Source organism: Dipteris shenzhenensis, chromosome 1, assembly GCF_047967505.1.
Source record: "Dipteris shenzhenensis isolate YYH24624 ecotype China chromosome 1, Dip_SZ_1.0, whole genome shotgun sequence".
NCBI lineage: Eukaryota > Viridiplantae > Streptophyta > Polypodiopsida > Gleicheniales > Dipteridaceae > Dipteris > Dipteris shenzhenensis.
The window spans coordinates 70,727,323-70,745,306 of record NC_141596.1 but is presented as its reverse complement, the minus strand read 5'-3'; the positions used below and the strand labels follow the sequence as shown (position 1 = coordinate 70,745,306).

Genomic DNA, 17,984 nt, shown 5'->3' with positions numbered 1-17,984 from the left:
ACACGAGTACAATTTCCCAATCCCTCTCCCCCCCCTTGGCACTGATCACTCATACATGTCATTTAGCATCTTGACTACATTGCCAAATATAGTACAAGATCCACCTACTCCCACCCAGGTTTGAGTGTATTTCGTTTATATGAACCACCTATCTCGCGGGCTAGCGACTCCCTTGAGAGATAATGTAGACCTCGCTCTTGCCTCAGATACACTAGTATCAGTGATCCATGATGCTGCCACCAAATCATTCCCCACGGCTAGATCTACAACTCACTCCCCAGCTGGGAAGATGCCATAGAATCCTTGGTATGGTGATGAGTGCTGGGAGATGAAATCCTATCTCGTACAAATAGTAGGCCTTGGGAAGGCACAGCAGATTGCGGCGTAAGAGGCGAGCTTTCCTCTCACATTGGATGGATGAGGTGATCCGATTGTTTCATGGAGGTGACCCCACTTTTGCATGGGACCTCTTATCTGAGGGGAAGCCACCTATACCCACTAAAGATCCATAGGTGTGGCACACCTATGCGGCATCCCTCTAGAATGTCTCAACTCAGACACTGGCTGACTCAAACATTGGCCGACATGTCCGCTCTTCTCGGGCCCACCACCCGCATCCTATTCCCACCACAGAACGTGAGAGCTGCATTACGTTGGCTCCACAATCGGAGAGCCCAAGACCATGAGGCCTACAGACTAAGCACTTCGCATCTAAATCCTTTAGTCAGTGTAGACAAGATTGATTGAATTCCTTTTCCATTGGAGATTGGGGTATGCAGTTGAAGGATCCATAGGCTATATAACCAGCACAACAATAGCAAACTCGAAGAGTAACTAGTGGGTTCTAGAGATAGTGTATTCCCTGAGGAAGAGCTTATTAGACTTGAGGATTTGTCCACTTATGTATTTTTGGATAATAAGGATCAATAGACAAATTTGTTTAAAAGCTCAAGGTTAAGTGGAACAATCACTCTAAAGAGAATAGTCCTTGGGAAAGTCTTGATTCTCTTTGAAGCAAATTCCCAAATTTCATCTCCAATATTTTCTCTAAATAAAGGGGGGGGGAGAGAACGTTACGTCCACATATGGACATACATGGAGATAACATGGCTAGTGCTATGGAAGTTAGATAACACAGGACAGTTAGGCCATTATCACCCTTGGTACATTTAGGCAAGTGTTAGTGTAGAAACACTAAAGACACCCAGCTTTGAGTGATCCATATCTATAACATTGCTTTTTGCTGCCCCTTGGCTGGATTTTAACCCCTAAGCTAGGTAGGAGGCCAGCAAGCCAAGGTGAGGGGGGGGCGGGGGAGGAGGGGTTGTTTCTTCAAGCCTTCTACTGTTGTGTTTTAGAAAGAAGAGAAACGAAGAAGCTTACGTAAGGGGTAAGATGTAGTCGAAGAAGGATAATGAGGCTTGGCTAGGAGAGGCTAGAAGGGATTGAGTGGAGGGGACAGTTAGACCTATGACTCACACTACCACAACAAATACAACTGAGAAATGATTCTAAAGACAATCAACTAGACCAAAACAACAAGCTAAGCAGCAACAAACAGACATGCTGAGTGGGAAAAGAGACAAAATGGTTGAGCAAGGACGAGCAAATGGGCCGAGAGAGAGAGAGAGGGTGGGGAGGGAGAGAGAGAGAGAGAGAGAGAGAGAGAGAGAGAGAGAGAGAGCTTTATTAACATCCATAGAGGACCAAAACGATATATGGGACCAATGACTAGCTTACACATCACTTGGGAGTGCATGAAGATTTTCCAAAATTCTTATAAAGCATAACTATTTTCTAATGTTAACATATTACAGAAAGAAAGGAAATCTATTAATGTCCACGGGAGACCGATAATACATCCATTCAGGGAGGGCACAAGGCAGCTCCCAAGGAGTGCATAAAGTGACGTTGAGGCTCCAAGGGAAAAAGAGGGGGGGGGATAGAGAAAGAAAGAAAGAAAGAAAGAAAGAAAGTTTATTAAAGTCTTCGAAAGACCGATGGGTCTATGAGACTGTGAAAAACCTGATACAATGAGCTATGATAGTGGAGCTACTAAACGAGCATCCACACCAATGCAAAATGCAAAAAATGCAAAATGGCAATACTAAGTCCTAAGTACAACATAGTCATATCCCGACTATATATATCAATCTCAGCATCATCGTCGACATCATCATAACCATCGTCATCAACAGCACATCAGTATAAGTGGAGGCATGAGGTCAGCAATAGAACGATGTCGCCCCCTCAAAGGTGCAGTCCTGGTACGTCTCCTGGTCGAGGCTCTGCGTCTAACCAAGGCCACTGTGACCCCGTCAGTCGGGCTCCGACCCTAAACAAGGAGGGGATGTCCCCAAGTGTGATATGTGAGTCAACCCTCTATCTGAGCTGTCGGGTCACAAGCTCCGAGTCACAATCATGTCGAGGTCTCGCCTCGTGGGGGTCTATGTGATCTGGCTGAAAGAACTCCGTGATAGAGCTCTGAGAGGTATCAGTCGAGGGAGAAGTCTGCTCATGTCTCCGTGCTCGGAGTATCCTATCGCGGTGTCTGAGCATCTCATGAATGAAACCAGCCAAGTATCGCTGGTCTGGGTAGGAGAGGACATGGGCCAACATCCCATAACTATCTCTGAAGAGGCAGTAGAAACGCCCTCAGATCTCATAGTAAACAGGACACCTAAAGATGAAATGCTCCTCTATCTCAACCTCATGCATGTCACACAGTGTGCATATGCACCTCTTCATGGGTAACCGCTATGCTCGGCCGCTCTCAATACGAAGTCTGTGTGAAGAGACCCGGAACTGTCCAAGGAAGATCCTCAACAAGCAGGATAGGTGAATCTGCGTGTATCTTGGTGGACTAATGAAACCCTCCGCTGTGATATGTAGGAAGTGATCTCTGTAGAAGCCCAGCTTGACTGGAAGATCACTCGGGCCCAACCAAGTCCGGAATGTGTGTAGCTGTAGTAGATCCTCACAGATAACCTGGTTGACCTCGTGTGATAGGAGGGGAGAGAAAGAAGCATCCATGCTATACTGGAAATGAGGTAGTCTGTCCATGTGGAGCCCTAGTCCTGCAAACCATCTCTCTAGGCGTGCATACCAACACCTCTGATCTCCCCCTGCTGCAAGTGCCATAGAAGAAGACAGTGCTAGCCACGGTATCCTGCTACATCCGGATGTGTAATCCCCATACTCCCTGACTCGGTACACATATGTAATGACCTGAAATGCAGCATCTAGCTGTAATGGGGGTGATCCAAACTCTGTCCGAATGATCTGGTGAGGAACAGATGGCTTACCGTGGATCATCCGTGATAACATGAGAACCTATAGCCGCTCCACCCTGGCCCACTCTGTATTCGACAAATTTGGCCCCCAGCATGGGATGCCATACATCCCTGCAGGGCAGACCAAGGAGTCAAAAAGCAACCCTTTGATCCGTGGATCCTGAAAATGAGAGCGGAAGCACTGTCTCTCTAGTTTAGCCAATGAAGCATATCCTCTGCTCAGGCGTGCCTGCATCGCGGGTCTCATGGTGAAGGTGGGTCCGGAAAAGACTACCCCCAGATAAATGTATGATGAAACTACCTCAACAGGGGACCCATCAAATGTGAAATGCTCATCACGCATGACGACTCGAGATGTATTGAAGATTATAACCTTGCTTTTACCCAAGTTGACCTTCAAATCATGAGACTCACAAAAGGACTATAGTGCATCCGGGTGTCTCTGGAGCCCCTCTGCTGAGGAAGACAAGAGAGCCGCGTCATCTGCATAAAGTAATATCTGGATCAACGTGCCTGCGAGAGAGCAGCTTACCCCACCTTATGCCTGCATCACTGTCTCGAGCTCGTCAATGTAGAGAGAGAGAGTATATTAACATCTATGGAGACTGAAGGGCCTATAAGAGTGGGGGGGGGGAATAGATATAATGAATATATACCTTTGTAAGACTAGAATAAGTCCAATCATACAAATTTAGAGTTTTTGTTGTTCTAAAGATAAAAAATCTACACAAAAAATAAAAGAGAAAATGAAGAGAAGAAAAAAGAGGTAAACAAAAACTTTTATGAAAAACAAAAGGAAGACATATTTAGCAAGCAAAGCAACACTTATGTCGTCATCGGCGCCCAAGCATAAGCAGCTATACTGGGTTTCTAAAGACCCGCGAAGTCTCCTGGGCAATGAAAGCTAAGGTCTAAGTGTCCCCTCTGGTCTATCCTAATAAGGTCACATTGCACTATTTATCAAGCTAAGGTCTAAAGTCAAGGTCTATGATGAGAATAAAGAATACATCGCACTATCGCTATGCGAGCAAGAGAAATGGGACCAAATCCGATGAACGATTGAGGACAAACAAGATGAGTTCGAAAGAGGCTTTGGGTCTGGAGAGAACTGGCGTCAAGGAAGAAAATAAGTGATGGATCACTGCTAATGTTCAACCTATCCAGGTCCCCCTCCTTCTCTATGCCGTGAGGTAGCTCACCACCAATGGTCTCTCTCCCATGTTGAAAAGAGAAGAAAGAAAGAAATTTTATTAAAATCCTAGAGAGAGTATATGTCAGAGAGAGAGAGAGAGAGTTCATTAAAGTCTTCAAGAGAGGAGATCTCAAAGAGAGAGAGAGAGAGAGAGAGAGAGATTAATGTCTGTAGAAGGCCAAAAAAATATATGGGCCCATTAAGTAGCTTGTATATTATATGGGCCCATTAAGTAGCTTGTATATCAAAGCCCTAAGATGGGAGTGTATGAAGCATCTCTAGCATTATTACAAAAAAGCTGGTTCGTAGTGAGCTCTTCTATAATCCAAACTTTTGTGCCTTTAGTTCATGAGTACACCTTAGAATCTTTATCTTTGTTGCCGTAATATTAGCACTTACTAATAGTACTATCTAGCACTTATTAATATTAGCACTTACTAATAGTACTAAACTAGTAGTTTCTCGCATATATGTACATAACCCCGTCCAACATTGGGTATTTTTTCTATGAGGATGTTGAACTTATCTTCTACGTAACCCTCTTCAATATGGCATCCATCCAACAGTTTCACAATTCCTAGAACCAAAGCATTGTTGGATCTTGCTTTATATTCCACGATTTCACGCTTCTTTAGTGTAATCATTTCTTGAGCAATAGAAACAACCTATGGTGCAAGAGGGGATGTATTGTATTTTTGTATTACCTCTTACACTATTTCTTGCTTACCAGTACTGTCCATTTCTTGGACTTTCTCCTCCATTGCTGCTAGTCAAAGCTTGAGTTCTCTCATCTCCTATTGTAGCTGAAAGATCTACTCCTCCAATCCCAAAATTTTGTAGGCCTATTATAGTATTTCCAACACATCTTCTCAATTGGGAATGGTGTACAAGCTGAAGCAATGGTTGAGTATGTATACTTGCTTGTCAGGGTTGGAGCAACAAAGCCCTTTGTTTCAGGACATCCATCAGCTCCATCTAAGCCCTTTTGAAGTACCCCGCTCAACCCAACTCAGGGCTATTAAGAAGAAGGGTGACCCCCCCCTCCATGCCCCAACCCTCCCCCCCCCCCTCGTCAATATGTGAAGATATTAGATGCGATGTGGATGGAGGAGGGTGAGCTGGCAACTTTCACTCAGTTGTTGCAGCTCTACCTAGAGGTTTTCAGCTTGAGCCAACTGCGGTTGTGGCTCCTTCAAGCTCAGCAGAGCGTAGGTCTGGAGCATTGCCTGATGGTCAAGAAGGGGGTAGCACCTCCTCTCCCTCATGATACAGATAGCTCACAGGATATCCAGAGGTTGCTTGGTGACACTACTAGTCTCACCCGAGGTACTACTTGCTGACAATATTTCTGCCACGAGACCTCTACCATGAGTGCACTAGTCACTCCACACAAATGTTGCAGTGATCTATGGATGGTTTTTGTGGTTCATCTATGATTTACTATTTCGGGCTCTGCAAATCATGTATATGCAACACTAATAAGGATAGCATATGGAAGGTTTTTGTGGTTCATCTATGGTTTGCTATTTCGGGCTCTGCAAATCATGTATATGCAACACTAGTAAGGATAGCATACTGCGGTCACTGCTATCGAGGAGTAGGATGCCCTACCTGCTAAGAATTAAAACAGGAAGTAGTAAACTGCGGTCACTGCCACATAGTGCATGCTTGTGATGATATTTATTGTAAGCTTGCATGCAAAGGTATCAATTCACTTTCTGTGCTATTCTTGTGGATATGTGTGGGGTTTGGATTGTGAACGTATGTGGTATGTTCCTGACATACGACAAATTATGGGTCCTTTGGGATTGTCATAAGTGGGTAAAGCATCGAGAGGAACATACATGTCTCCATGCATTGTGTACTCATGATGTACCACTAGTTGTGGGTCCCTTGGGATAGTGCATCTTGAGTAGTGCTTGCTTGCATGCATTGAATGCTTGCTTTTGCCCTTGGAACTTTTGCTACAAGTTTTGGTAGAACCGAGCAAAAATTTGGATGCAAACAAGGATGTTTGCAATGTTTCAAGAGGAGGATATGTCACGGGGGCGTGAACTTCTTTGTGCAACTACACTCGTGGACATTTTGGCCGCAAGGGACTAACCTAGAGGAAGCGCCAACTTCCTAGAAGTCCCTAGTCTAGTTCGAAGTGCACCCACTAGGCCCAAATGCTAGGTCAAGGCAAGGCTTAGAGGGGTCTAATTGTTGGGCCCAAGGAAAACCAATGTTTCATTGGTAAAAGAGGGTTAGAGCTTTAATGTGGGGGCAAACCAATAGTGTCATTGGTAAGGAGGATTAGGGGCTTTAATGAGCCATGTGGCATCCCCCAAGGTGCATGGTCTTGCATGCACCCCTCTCTCACCACCCCACTCAGAAATGTGGTTCTCCCCCTTCTCTCTAAGGTTGCAAAAGTCTTTTTTGTGATGGTACGGCTGATTTGCTGGCTGGCACGCATTCCAAAGCTGCCCCTTTGCCTTGGTTTTGCTGTCTACACACCTTCCAAGGCGTCCATACAAGCTGTACAGATTGAAAGGTTGCTGTACAAAATCCGTACAATTCATATGGATCAATTAAAGTTGTATGGACGACTTTAATGCTGCTGTATGGATGACTTTAATGCTGCTGCTGTACGGATGACTTTAATGCTGCTGATGTACGGACTGCAGGTTGTGGCCAATGATTGGCTTGGAAAGTGGAGTTGCCGGTGAAGCAAAGTACAAGGGTGAGCCCTTGTGGGATCGATTCTTTCTCTCATGTTTTTCTCTGAACCTGCAAGTTGGTTGCTAGGTCTAGGGCTGTGTGTCAGCTTGGACAGCAAGGTTTCAATGTATGGAATGCACTGCCAGCTTGTACATGGAGGATCTCCTTCTGTATTCCGGTCAGCTATAATATCCACAGCTGGACAGCGAAGGTTTGGCACGGGTAATAGCCTGGGTAGAGCTGAGTGGCTCAGGCTAGTTGTTGGAAACAGGTTGTGTGTAAACTTTGTGTGCCAGAGGGATTGATGTTAGTCAGTGCCTAGTCAGTTTATGTGGATTCCTAGAGCAGCTTGCTTGAGAATTTGTTTTTCTTATGGTTGCCAGTTTGGCCATGGATTATGCACTTAGATATGTGCTGGATTTTGGATGCCTTGTGCTATGGAATTATGCATTGAGGCTGGATGCCTTTGTAAACCAGGGATTGGCTTGTGTTGCAGCTTGTTGAATGCCTGCCACGATAAGATTCAGTTGGCAGGTTCTGGATAAGTGCAAGGTAGTGACCTTGTTGTATTGTTTGCCTTCTAATAAATTAAAGAAATACTGAAAGGGGCGCCAACGATTTTGGGGCCAATCTGGTGTTGCACTCAGGGGCAATCTAGCTCCTGAATATTGTTTCAGTATGCGCTCGGCTTTGCTGGACCTATTTCTAAGTAGCTGTAATAAGATTGAAGTGGCTCTAATTGAAATGTATGCAAGTTTGTTATGGTTTACTGCCCTTTCGGAAACTGAAGGCCGGTTTCCAGGGGGAGGGGGGAGAGAGAGAGAGACACACACACACACACACATGATAAATTAGGGGAAGATTTGACAGGTACAAATGAGTGGGGGTGAGTCCTCTTGTTTCATCCCCCTCTTGCTAAAATAACCCTTGTGCTGATGCCACTAACTTCACTCCTTTCTACCTTCATTACAGCTCCATCACTGCATTGTTTACGTATGAGTCTTGCCTTAAAGTTAGTTTGACACAATTCTTGATTAAAAAATAGTTCATTATGTGTGTTGTCCTAGTCTATAAAGAGTACCACAAGAACAGAGAAAGCTGACAACTATTCAAATTTAGTTGCCTTTCTGTTATGTCTGACAGATCTCAACACGCCTCGGATACAAGATATACAAGATGGCATCTGACCTTCATGCTTAGAATTGCCCAGACTTATGTCCTGCCATAGCCTGCTATAGGCAGCGTGAGAAGCACAAAAATCATTCAGATCCAGTAAGGTAGCTTTGATTGATAGCTTCAGAGTGGCTTGTCTAAAGCATGAATCAATTGCATAGATGATATGCAGCAGCGGCAACTGAAGGATGCATTTCAATGCTGCAAAGTAGGAAGAGCAGCAATCAGCCAGATATATAAGCCGAATGTAAGTGAATGTGCCCAATAGGCAGATTTCAAACAGGGATGCAGCAGGACCAACCATACATTCTTTCCCAGCAATCTAACCTTGGTGTTCCACCCAGGAAACTCTATTGGATGAAAGGATCTTGAGAAACTCAAAGACGTTCTGTAGATCTAACCTTGGTAACTACTGCAACTGTGTTTCGAAATAATTCTCATGCTTCTGCATGGAGGAAGTAATTTTGGTGGAAGCACAATCATTGACAGGATGGTAAAGCATACTTGAACGACAAGAACAACCCAATCGCTTCAACTTGATTTCACAACAGCTAATCAACATGGCACGACTCTTACTACAAAAACAAGTCATAAATATAATGTGTCAAAATATGCAGAACCTCACTATAAGAGAAAGCTATAAGCCTGATGAAGAAAGCAAGAAACTTACATAATGTAATGATCAAAGGATTTCCACCACAGCACTAGAAAAATTCGAATAGAGACAGAAAGAGTTGTCAATTGATGAAGAGGGGGTCCATATCTTACACGCTGCTCCTCCATAGGCCTGTGGATAAAGAAATCAACAAGATGCCCACTGTTCTTACTACAAATGCTCTGAGGCTCCCCCTTGAAGAAACAATTCAATGCCAGAAAACCATTAAAAATTTTTGAGGAACCCACCCTTGATGATCATTGATTTGCCGAACAAAATCAAGCAGAACCTGGAAATTGGCAATAATGTTTTTTAAAACACATGCATAAAAAACCTTTTAAAATTCCTGAGATTCCATGAAGACATGACAGAAGTTAATACTTCATTGAAGAAAGGTACCTGTGGTACTCCTACTAAGTACTTGACTATAGTCTTGTAAACTCCAGTAGCAGAACCAAGTTGTGCGAGTTGCCTACGCCTACAAGTTTGATCACAAGCAGGATCACAAAACATATAATTCCAGGATATATGACTGCCACTCCAAGAAAATCCAGTACTGGTATAGTATTTTCGCCACCTACCTGTCCATTTGTTGCTTCCATAAGAGAGCATACTTGTCACGAATGCTTCCTCCATTGCTCAATAGGGAATCAAGCTCTACCTGCCGCTTCCTTTCCGATCGCTCACGCTGTTGTTTGATAAGCGATCCCCGGAAGTCTTGAGGCATGTATGTCATAACTGCATGAAATATATTTCTGATGTTATCTTAACACCTTTAATAACTCTATGCTGACTATTAAGGCATATCCAAACTGAAGCAACATAGTCTAGATGAACTAGCACTAGTAGGCCTTTACCACACATTGGGCCATTGAACCTAGCACCAAAGGACTATAAAAAAGGACACTTCATTGTGCATGCACATTGTTGATAGCTTCTAGATTTGGTGAAGCTTAACACTACCTCCATTTCAAGAATAGTATTCCCATTCTTTAATCGATAGATCAGTGCATTCCTAGCTTCTCTCTCATAGGTACTTCATACTTGGAAAGGTTTGGTGCATTCATTCCCTTATTTTCCTAGCTTAGTGTGATTTCTACTCCTACATACTATCAATGCCTATACCTAGATGAATCCAAGAATATTCCCAAACTCATCCGCTAAAAACACAACATATTGCAGTTTCAATCTCATGATAGCCACTCATGAGGTTGAAAACCATAAACTCCATCACACATGGCAGGGACTAGCTACTATGACATCCCCACTGATGTCATCAGCGCCCAACAGTGGGTGTGGACCATAAGATAAAAAAGTGCTCTCACACATACAAATCCACACGACCACGCATACTTGAGCATCCATTTATACAAAGTTTTCGTATTGAGTTTCTGTTAGCACTCCGGAGGTGAAGGGCAGACTCAACCATGACGAAGGCTAGCACTAAATGAGAAGGCTAATCAAAAAGTAGTCCAAAATCGCTTCATTCAAGCTACAACTACTTGTGAAATCTAAACGATTTTACTTTAATCTCTCCCAAACGAGCATCTAAATCTAGCTGATAAGGTAACGCACCATTTAAGATCGAAAGAATTATCGCAATTCCAGCAGGCTGCAATATGGACGAAAACTTCACAAGGTGAAATTTGCATGTCCGCTAATACGGCAGAAGCATATACCTAGATGAATCCAAGAACATTCCCAAACTCATCCTCTAAAAACACAACAGAGTGCAGTTCAATCTATGATAGTCACTCTGAAGGTTGAAAACCATAGACTCCATCACGCATAGCAGGGACTAGCTACTATGACTCTTGAAAGTTCAACTTTGGAAGCTATCTCAAGGTTGAAGAAAAGAGCTAAGCATAGTTGCTAGAAAAATTATAACATGTGAATCGTTTCAAGTTTCCAATCAATTTCTAGCAATTGTAAAACTCTAGAAATTGATACATTTGTCTGTGTAGATGCATCTCGAAACATGCGCAAAATCTTATTGTCGAAAGAAAACAAACCATTGTGATTTTAACCTCATAATTTTGAAATTCAGAACACGTAAATCTTGATAGTGAAGAGAGTTCGAAAAAGATACCTGTTGGCCTCAAGAGATGTACAACTCTGTAAAACTATGTCTATCTTCATCATAAATTGATGAAGAAGAACCCAGGTACAGCCCTCCATATCTAAGATCCAGAACACGATGAAAAGAGGCCACAACGTGTCAACACTACTCCTTATACATGGCCACAAAGGTTTATGTTCTTAATGATGCTGAGGTTAGGAGGAAATTATATATGAAATTTGAATGTCATGACACTCCAACCACAAGTCATCAAAAAGTCAGCGGACCTACGACTTAGGAAAATGGGCGTTTTACTAGCCTAAGATGAAGCCCAAGATTACTAACTACGTGGTAAAGTGCCAACAATACCAAGTGAATAAGACTGAGCGCCCTAGGACTCGAGGATTTTTGCATCGTCTAGACATCCTATCGGAGTGTATTTCCAAAGACTTCACCGTGGGATTACCACAAACCCAACGATGGCATGATGCTATTTGGGTTGTGATGGATAGATTGGCGAAGATGGCTAGATTTTACCCACAAAGGGCTACTAAACTAGCTCATCAGTTTGTTGAGCAATTGTTCAAGTTGTATGGATTGCCTTGTGATATAGTCATTGATAGAGATCCGAAGCTCTCTGGATACTTCTAGCAGGAAGTGTTTCAAAAGTTAGGAACCAGTTTTAGTATAAGTTTTGATGATCAAGCTAAGTCTAATGGGCAAACAGAACCTTGGAAGATATTCTTCGAGCATACGTCTCCAAGCGGCCATCTGATTGGGAGAAGTACATCCCAATGGTGGAATTTACCTACAATAGTGCTAAGCGTACAGCTATTGGTTTTTAGTCGGTTTATGCCTACGTATGGATATCAACCCAAGTCCCCAATGACGGTTGGATTGAAGGGTGTTCAACTGGATGCACCTAAAGATTTCTTGCAAAATATGTAAGAGATGTTAGTGACTACATGAGAATCTATCAAGAGTGCTCAAGATAGAGCACGGTTTTATGCTGATAGACGGCCTTCGCCCAGCAAGGTTTTTTAGGGAATGTGAGTATAGCTGTGAATACCAAAGGATTCAAAGACACAACAGACCAAGTTGGCAGAAAAGTTATCCCCTAGGAGCTCTTGATCGTTCTTAATCTTAAAAAAGATTAATGAGGTTGCATATAAACTAGGGACTGGAGATAGCGTCCTTTCGTCCCAATCACTTGTGGAGGTGGAGGATCTTACTTATGTTCCACATGAGCCTGAAAGAGTGATTTCAAGAAAAGGAAACTTAGGAATAAGTTAATTTCAGAGTTCAAAGTTAAGTGGAGGGATACATGTGAGGAGGACTCAACTTGGGAGCCGATTGCTAGTTTGCACAAGAACTTTCCCAATTTTGTTTAAAAGTAAACGCTTAAAAGAGGGGAAGAATCGTATGTACCTAGATGCTAATCCTCAGATTAGTGGACTTAATCCAACAGGCTTAGGGGGCCCTAGGATTAAGGGAAGCACGCTAACACGGGACTAAAGAACTTGAACATTAGCAAAGGGCTAGTTGGCTATGTTTAACCAGGACACTTTCCAGAAAGCAAGACATTCTTCTATATAAGAGTGGCCAAGTCAATTGTGTTGATATTCAGGGTGCAGACACCACTGGATGGTCTAGTTTGGATCTTGAGCCTAGACTCATGTCTTCTACAAGGCGGATCTTGAGATACTATGCTGAAGGTTCCTTGTGAACTAGTTCTGGTGGTATGAAACGCCCGAGCTATGCGCATAGGCTTGTAGGAGTTGGACTCTAGCCTACGTGCTCAGGAGTGGCTTGGAAGTGAGTCACCTATTAATCTTTATTATGTTTCATTGATTGGGTTGGAACTGTGTTTAAGGTTACATCCTAGAGGGGATGCAACAAGAGAAGAAACCCTCAATACAAAGCTTCAAGACCATTGGTAGCGCACGAGTTGAATGCAGAAGAGTGTATGCATCAAAATGATTCATCTACTAAGATAGGATCTTGAATTTCTTCTAAACCCTCGTGCTTGAGTGAGCGATCATTGATATAGGCTCTCCTAGGTGGGCAGAAACCTCCTCTAGAGGTTGCCACCATCCAACCCCTGAAATCTAGCAATGAGGGTCAGGTCAATAGCTGAAGATCCATCCCACATCTGTGAAATCCCTTTGGTGTGGACGTAGAGCAACATATACATCTGAAGAAATAGGTGGATCTAGATATTAGAGTTCTGAAGTAGGTAGCCTCCAAGTTGGGTAGAGCCTCCTACGATCAAGGGGATATTCTCCTAGAAAGGGGAAAGTCTATAATGTGAGGTAGTTAAGCTCAACCTTGAGTACCTACCATAACGTTGGTGTGACCTGCATCATCATGATGGCCACATGGCAAGGCCATTACATTACAAGGTGGTCCATCGAAGAACCTTAACTAGATAAACATGCTATCTAACTAGTTTATTATGGTTGGTCCAATGACCCAACTAATAATCCAAACAAATCAGATGTGAGGGAAGAGAAGACTGAATTGAAACTAAATAATCAGAGAAGTGGGAAATAGTAGGGCTTCGGAAATTTTACATTGAAGATTGGATGGAGGCAGAGGCTAGGGGGCAAATCAAGAAGGTAGGAATTGGTATGAACTTGCTAAAAATTGTTCAAAAGTACAAATCTGCATGGTTGGACCTTCACATGTGAATTATCCTTCAATCTTTCCTTAGGCCAATACAAGTACATCATGTCGCTTTCAAAACTAACAGGCTGCCTATGCTCTCTGAGTCTACTCCAAAGTATGATGCACAAGCTGATATGCTTGGAAAATGCTTCTGCTTTGGCAATGCCAATGGCTGTATTGGAAGAAGCAGCTTTGAACTGAGAGGCTTGCAACGCCAAATCTATAGGCAAAGTAAGCTGAAAACCATGACATACCTCAAAGGGGCTTTTGCCAATGGACATCTAGCCAAGATAAGTTTTAACTCTATGCTGGCAATAAATTCTGATAAGCTGAACCAAGACTATTAACCACCTCTGTTTGTCCATGAGTGGGCGGATGCCAGGCTGTAGAATGCTTGATCAAAAAGTAAATAGGAATCTGGAATCCCTATCATGCTTGAAGAACAGCTCTACTGCTTGGATTGCATCACAGTGCTTGGTGGCAGGCATGAAGATGGCTGTGCACCTCTTCAATTTCTCATCAATTCGTATCAGGACAGGCTGTCTCTTGCTCCCCCATGCCGTCCCCACCCTCGAGAAGTACTTCTGTCATGAAAACTGTCAGTTTCATCGTGAGAAACCCTGTTGGAGAACTCGTTTACAGTTAGCCACTTTTAGTTTTGGCATTGGGAGAGCTCTTGGAGCTGCTCTGTCCCTGTTTTTGCAAAAAACACCTACAGATTTGCAGATTTTGAGGTGTTAACTGCGGATCAACCTGTTGCAGCCTGTTTCTGCTGCTGCGCACGTGTTTACACATCTCCTGGAGCCGTTTCCAGTCATCGTGATTACTGTACAGCACCAGTCCAGAACCTGTACGGATCTGTGCGGACTTGTCTTGTGCAGCTACCAGCTGCTGCAGTCATTTTGAGGTTGTTGCAGATGAATTCGTCTTTTCTGCAGGTATTTTTGCTGCTTTCAAGCTGCTGCAGCTTTTCCTAGGGAGGAGATGATCATTTTTTTTCCACTTCTATTAAGTATGAAAAATACCCACGTGAGCCAGCTCAAAGCAGAAATACATCATGCTGTACATGAGGAAACCCCCCTAAAATAGGGAACAGAAAACTCAAAATGAGCTGGAAAGAAAGCAAGGTTGAGGCTGAAAGTGCCACCTCAACCCTGTTGTAGTCGCTAAGAAAAAGGGGCACCCCTCCATTTCCTAAGGAATATACCCTCCTAGCTGAGGCTGCCCGGGAAGAACCCTACATGCTTGCCCAACTAGCAATCAATGTGTGAACGGTGTCAACCCAAATACTGGCCAAGGTGTGCGAGGGATGGACCTGAGATCCGTCTAAGGCCTCTGTACACCTAGCCCTCCAAATCTGCCAAGCAGTGATGCTCCAGTATCTCCCAAGCGGTATCCCCATCAGTATGTACGGTCTATAGACATCAGTATGTACCGGTCTATAGAGGGAGATAGGCAAATCTTCCAGAGAGCAAGTCTTAACTAGGTGACGTTGAATCGATATGGCCCAAGAAGCATCCTGCCACTCAAAGAAGATCTGAGGCCCTGAAAGGGAGAACCAAGCCACTGATCCCCACATCATGAAGAAACGAGAAGGAGCAAAAGGACTGAGGACCCTGGCAATTCCCATCCAAATGGCTCTCGCATGCCTGCAGTCCCGAAGACAATGATGAATCGACTCATCAGCAGACGAGCACCTAGAACAAGTGGGGTTTCTGAGCAATCATATGTTTCTAGTTGAGGTTATTTTACCTCTGCCTTGTGGCTGCATCCCCTTTACAGAAGACACGTGCGCACCGCTTCCCCGCTTAGTGGATCCTCCACCATTCTTAGTGTTGCTGGTCTATGCTACTAATATTGGTAGTACTTCCACTCGTTCTGTAACCTTGCTACTTTGGAATACAAGAGTTTGTCCTCCATTCCTTGCCCATACATCCATCTATTGTATAGCAGTCTCATTCACCGCTGGAACTCATATCTTCCAGCTACTCTCTCTTTGTCTACAATTCCAAACATGCGAATGATAGATCAATTCACAGATCACATGCCATGATCCATTTGCTGAGTGAAGAGGACAGGGAAGGAGGTGCAGAGAGGGGAGCAAGGTAAAAGGGAGTAATAAAAATTCTAGCGTTACAACTGCATAAAGAAAAAGATGCAAATTTCAATACAGGCCCCCTCCTGACAGTGATTTATGCCTGCACAGTCCTCAAACTGTACGGTCATGAAACAAAGCAATTCCACAAGAAGGAACATTTGCAAATCCCTGCCCAGCATAATACAAGCAAAGCCAGCCATTGCCTTTACACAGGGTTCTTAGAGCAATTGGCATCCTAGGCCCATCCTCTTTAGACTCTAAATTAAACAGGACGCAAGGCACATGCAACCTTGAAACATAAATTAACCTGTCATATCACGTGGAATGTACACGACTCGACCTCATTCTACAGGTAAACAAATCACGTGATTCCAGCAATTGGGACCGGCTTGTGGCTAGGAAACACGATTACAGGAATAAGTCTTACATATTATCCTAGTAATTCCATTTGCTTGAGCTCTAATTGATTTCAGGTTTAAAACTGTAGTTGACCGCACTTGATCTCTGGTACATGTCGATGACTCACCCATGTTGAAAACTTTTTCAGAGCTTTTGGTTTGGTACTCCTCGATTTCCTTCAATAACGACGTCAATTCTCTAATAATCTCCGAAAGACCAGTTTTCATTGCTGAAGAACCACGTTCACAGAGCTGACATATCCAAGTATCTGTTAGTAGACGAACCACGTTCACAGAGCTGACATATCCTGATAAATTTAAGCTGCATGGCTTGAGGATTCAAAGCCTTACGGGGGAGGGCAAGTTTGCCTCATCAAGTATGCCCAGTATCTCTTCAACCTGCTCGCGATTTTTCCATAGGTTCTCGTCGATTTTGTGAGGTGGAAGAAACTCCAATTCAGACACTACCTGATCATTCCCTGCATAAAGACATCGAGATCGGTATGAAAATAGAAGATGTGCACAAACGAGAAAACATTTCGACAATTACACACCTAGTAATTATAAAATCTAATGAACAGCAACCAAAGAACGTTTTAAGGCCGCCCGCATTTAAGCATCACAAGGCAGGCGCAGAGTTTTAACTCATACAGAGGCCGGGCATAGCTTCAGGTAATTAGATGCTGATCAAACAATATAAGTCCAGCCCATTGTTTGTATGGATCTGCGAAGTCAGAGCTGCGGAATATGGGTTGCTTTACTTCTTTGGAAAAATATATGGGTTGCATTACGATATGCCCATCGCGGACGTCATTAGGAGCAGAAGGCTAATTATTCAGTCGCGGTTTGAATAGTATGCATGCACCCTTGCATTCTATCTCACGGTTTCAAAACGTACTCCAAACCAATGAGCTTGGAATCCACGTTCGCTTCTCATCTCATCTGACCCGAGAGGACGCAAAAGAGAGACTGTATCCAATTAAGAAGCAGGGAGATCCGCCAATTTTCTAGGCAACCTTCAGAAGTCGCTTACGATCCCCTAAGCCGTGCATCCTACAATTCTGAACAATTTCCAGTACGAGAATCGTCACCTGACTTTGAAACGATCTCAGCCTCCATTCGCGTGTAGTGATCTTTCAAAGAGCTGCTAAGCAAGCCGATGTCTTCGCAAAGCGCCGAGTAGGGGTAATTGTCATAAAATCTGGCAAGGTAAGCACGAGTGATGGGCACAAGGCCCACCGTACTTGCCATACAAGAGATGGTTGTCGTTCAAGGCGTGTAGGTTGCACGGCATCCAAGAGAAAATCGATGGAGGCAGCTCGATTCCAGGCGAAGCTGTCGAAATGGGAATAGCAGTAGCTTTGAGGCGATCGCGAAGACGGCCAGAGGGCAAGGCAGGTAGGCTCACTCACACTGTATGTCTTGTGTTGTGTGTGAGTGTGTGTGTGTGTGTGAGAGAGAGAGAGAAAGAACGATGCTGGCTAAAACCGTGCTTATATAAGCTTCCTGCTCAAAGCACATTCAGTCACATATTCTTCCTTCTTTAACCTACACTCTCTCCTAAACCTCAGTACTTCGGGTTTGGTTAGGCTTTACTTGGATGTGGATTGATAAATTACATTTGCATAATTTATCGAGACTAGCTTTTCCATGCTACGTTTTTCAGATTCAATTCATGTCTCAAGATATGCCAAATAAGGTCTCAATTCCTTATACATAGTAGCGGTATAGGCACAACTTAAAATATCT

The 17,984-nt window shown here is 43.6% G+C and overlaps 1 protein-coding gene across 1 annotated transcript in view; it reads right to left on the bottom strand.

Moving 5' to 3' along the window:
* The window catches only part of LOC147906312 (uncharacterized), a 92,746-nt gene extending 75,023 nt beyond the window's left edge, over window positions 1-17,723 (bottom strand). The window contains exons 1-7 of the mRNA XM_087377962.1: window positions 17,327-17,723; window positions 16,587-16,714; window positions 16,364-16,487; window positions 9,595-9,751; window positions 9,413-9,491; window positions 9,262-9,302; window positions 9,029-9,145 (exon numbers count right to left, since the gene is read on the bottom strand). Coding sequence (XP_087234088.1) covers window positions 9,029-9,145; window positions 9,262-9,302; window positions 9,413-9,491; window positions 9,595-9,751; window positions 16,364-16,487; window positions 16,587-16,714; window positions 17,327-17,486 — 806 coding nt within the window. The 5' untranslated portion in view covers window positions 17,487-17,723. The remainder of the gene's footprint in view (window positions 1-9,028; window positions 9,146-9,261; window positions 9,303-9,412; window positions 9,492-9,594; window positions 9,752-16,363; window positions 16,488-16,586; window positions 16,715-17,326) is intronic.
* Between the last annotated feature and the right edge of the window lie 261 nt (window positions 17,724-17,984).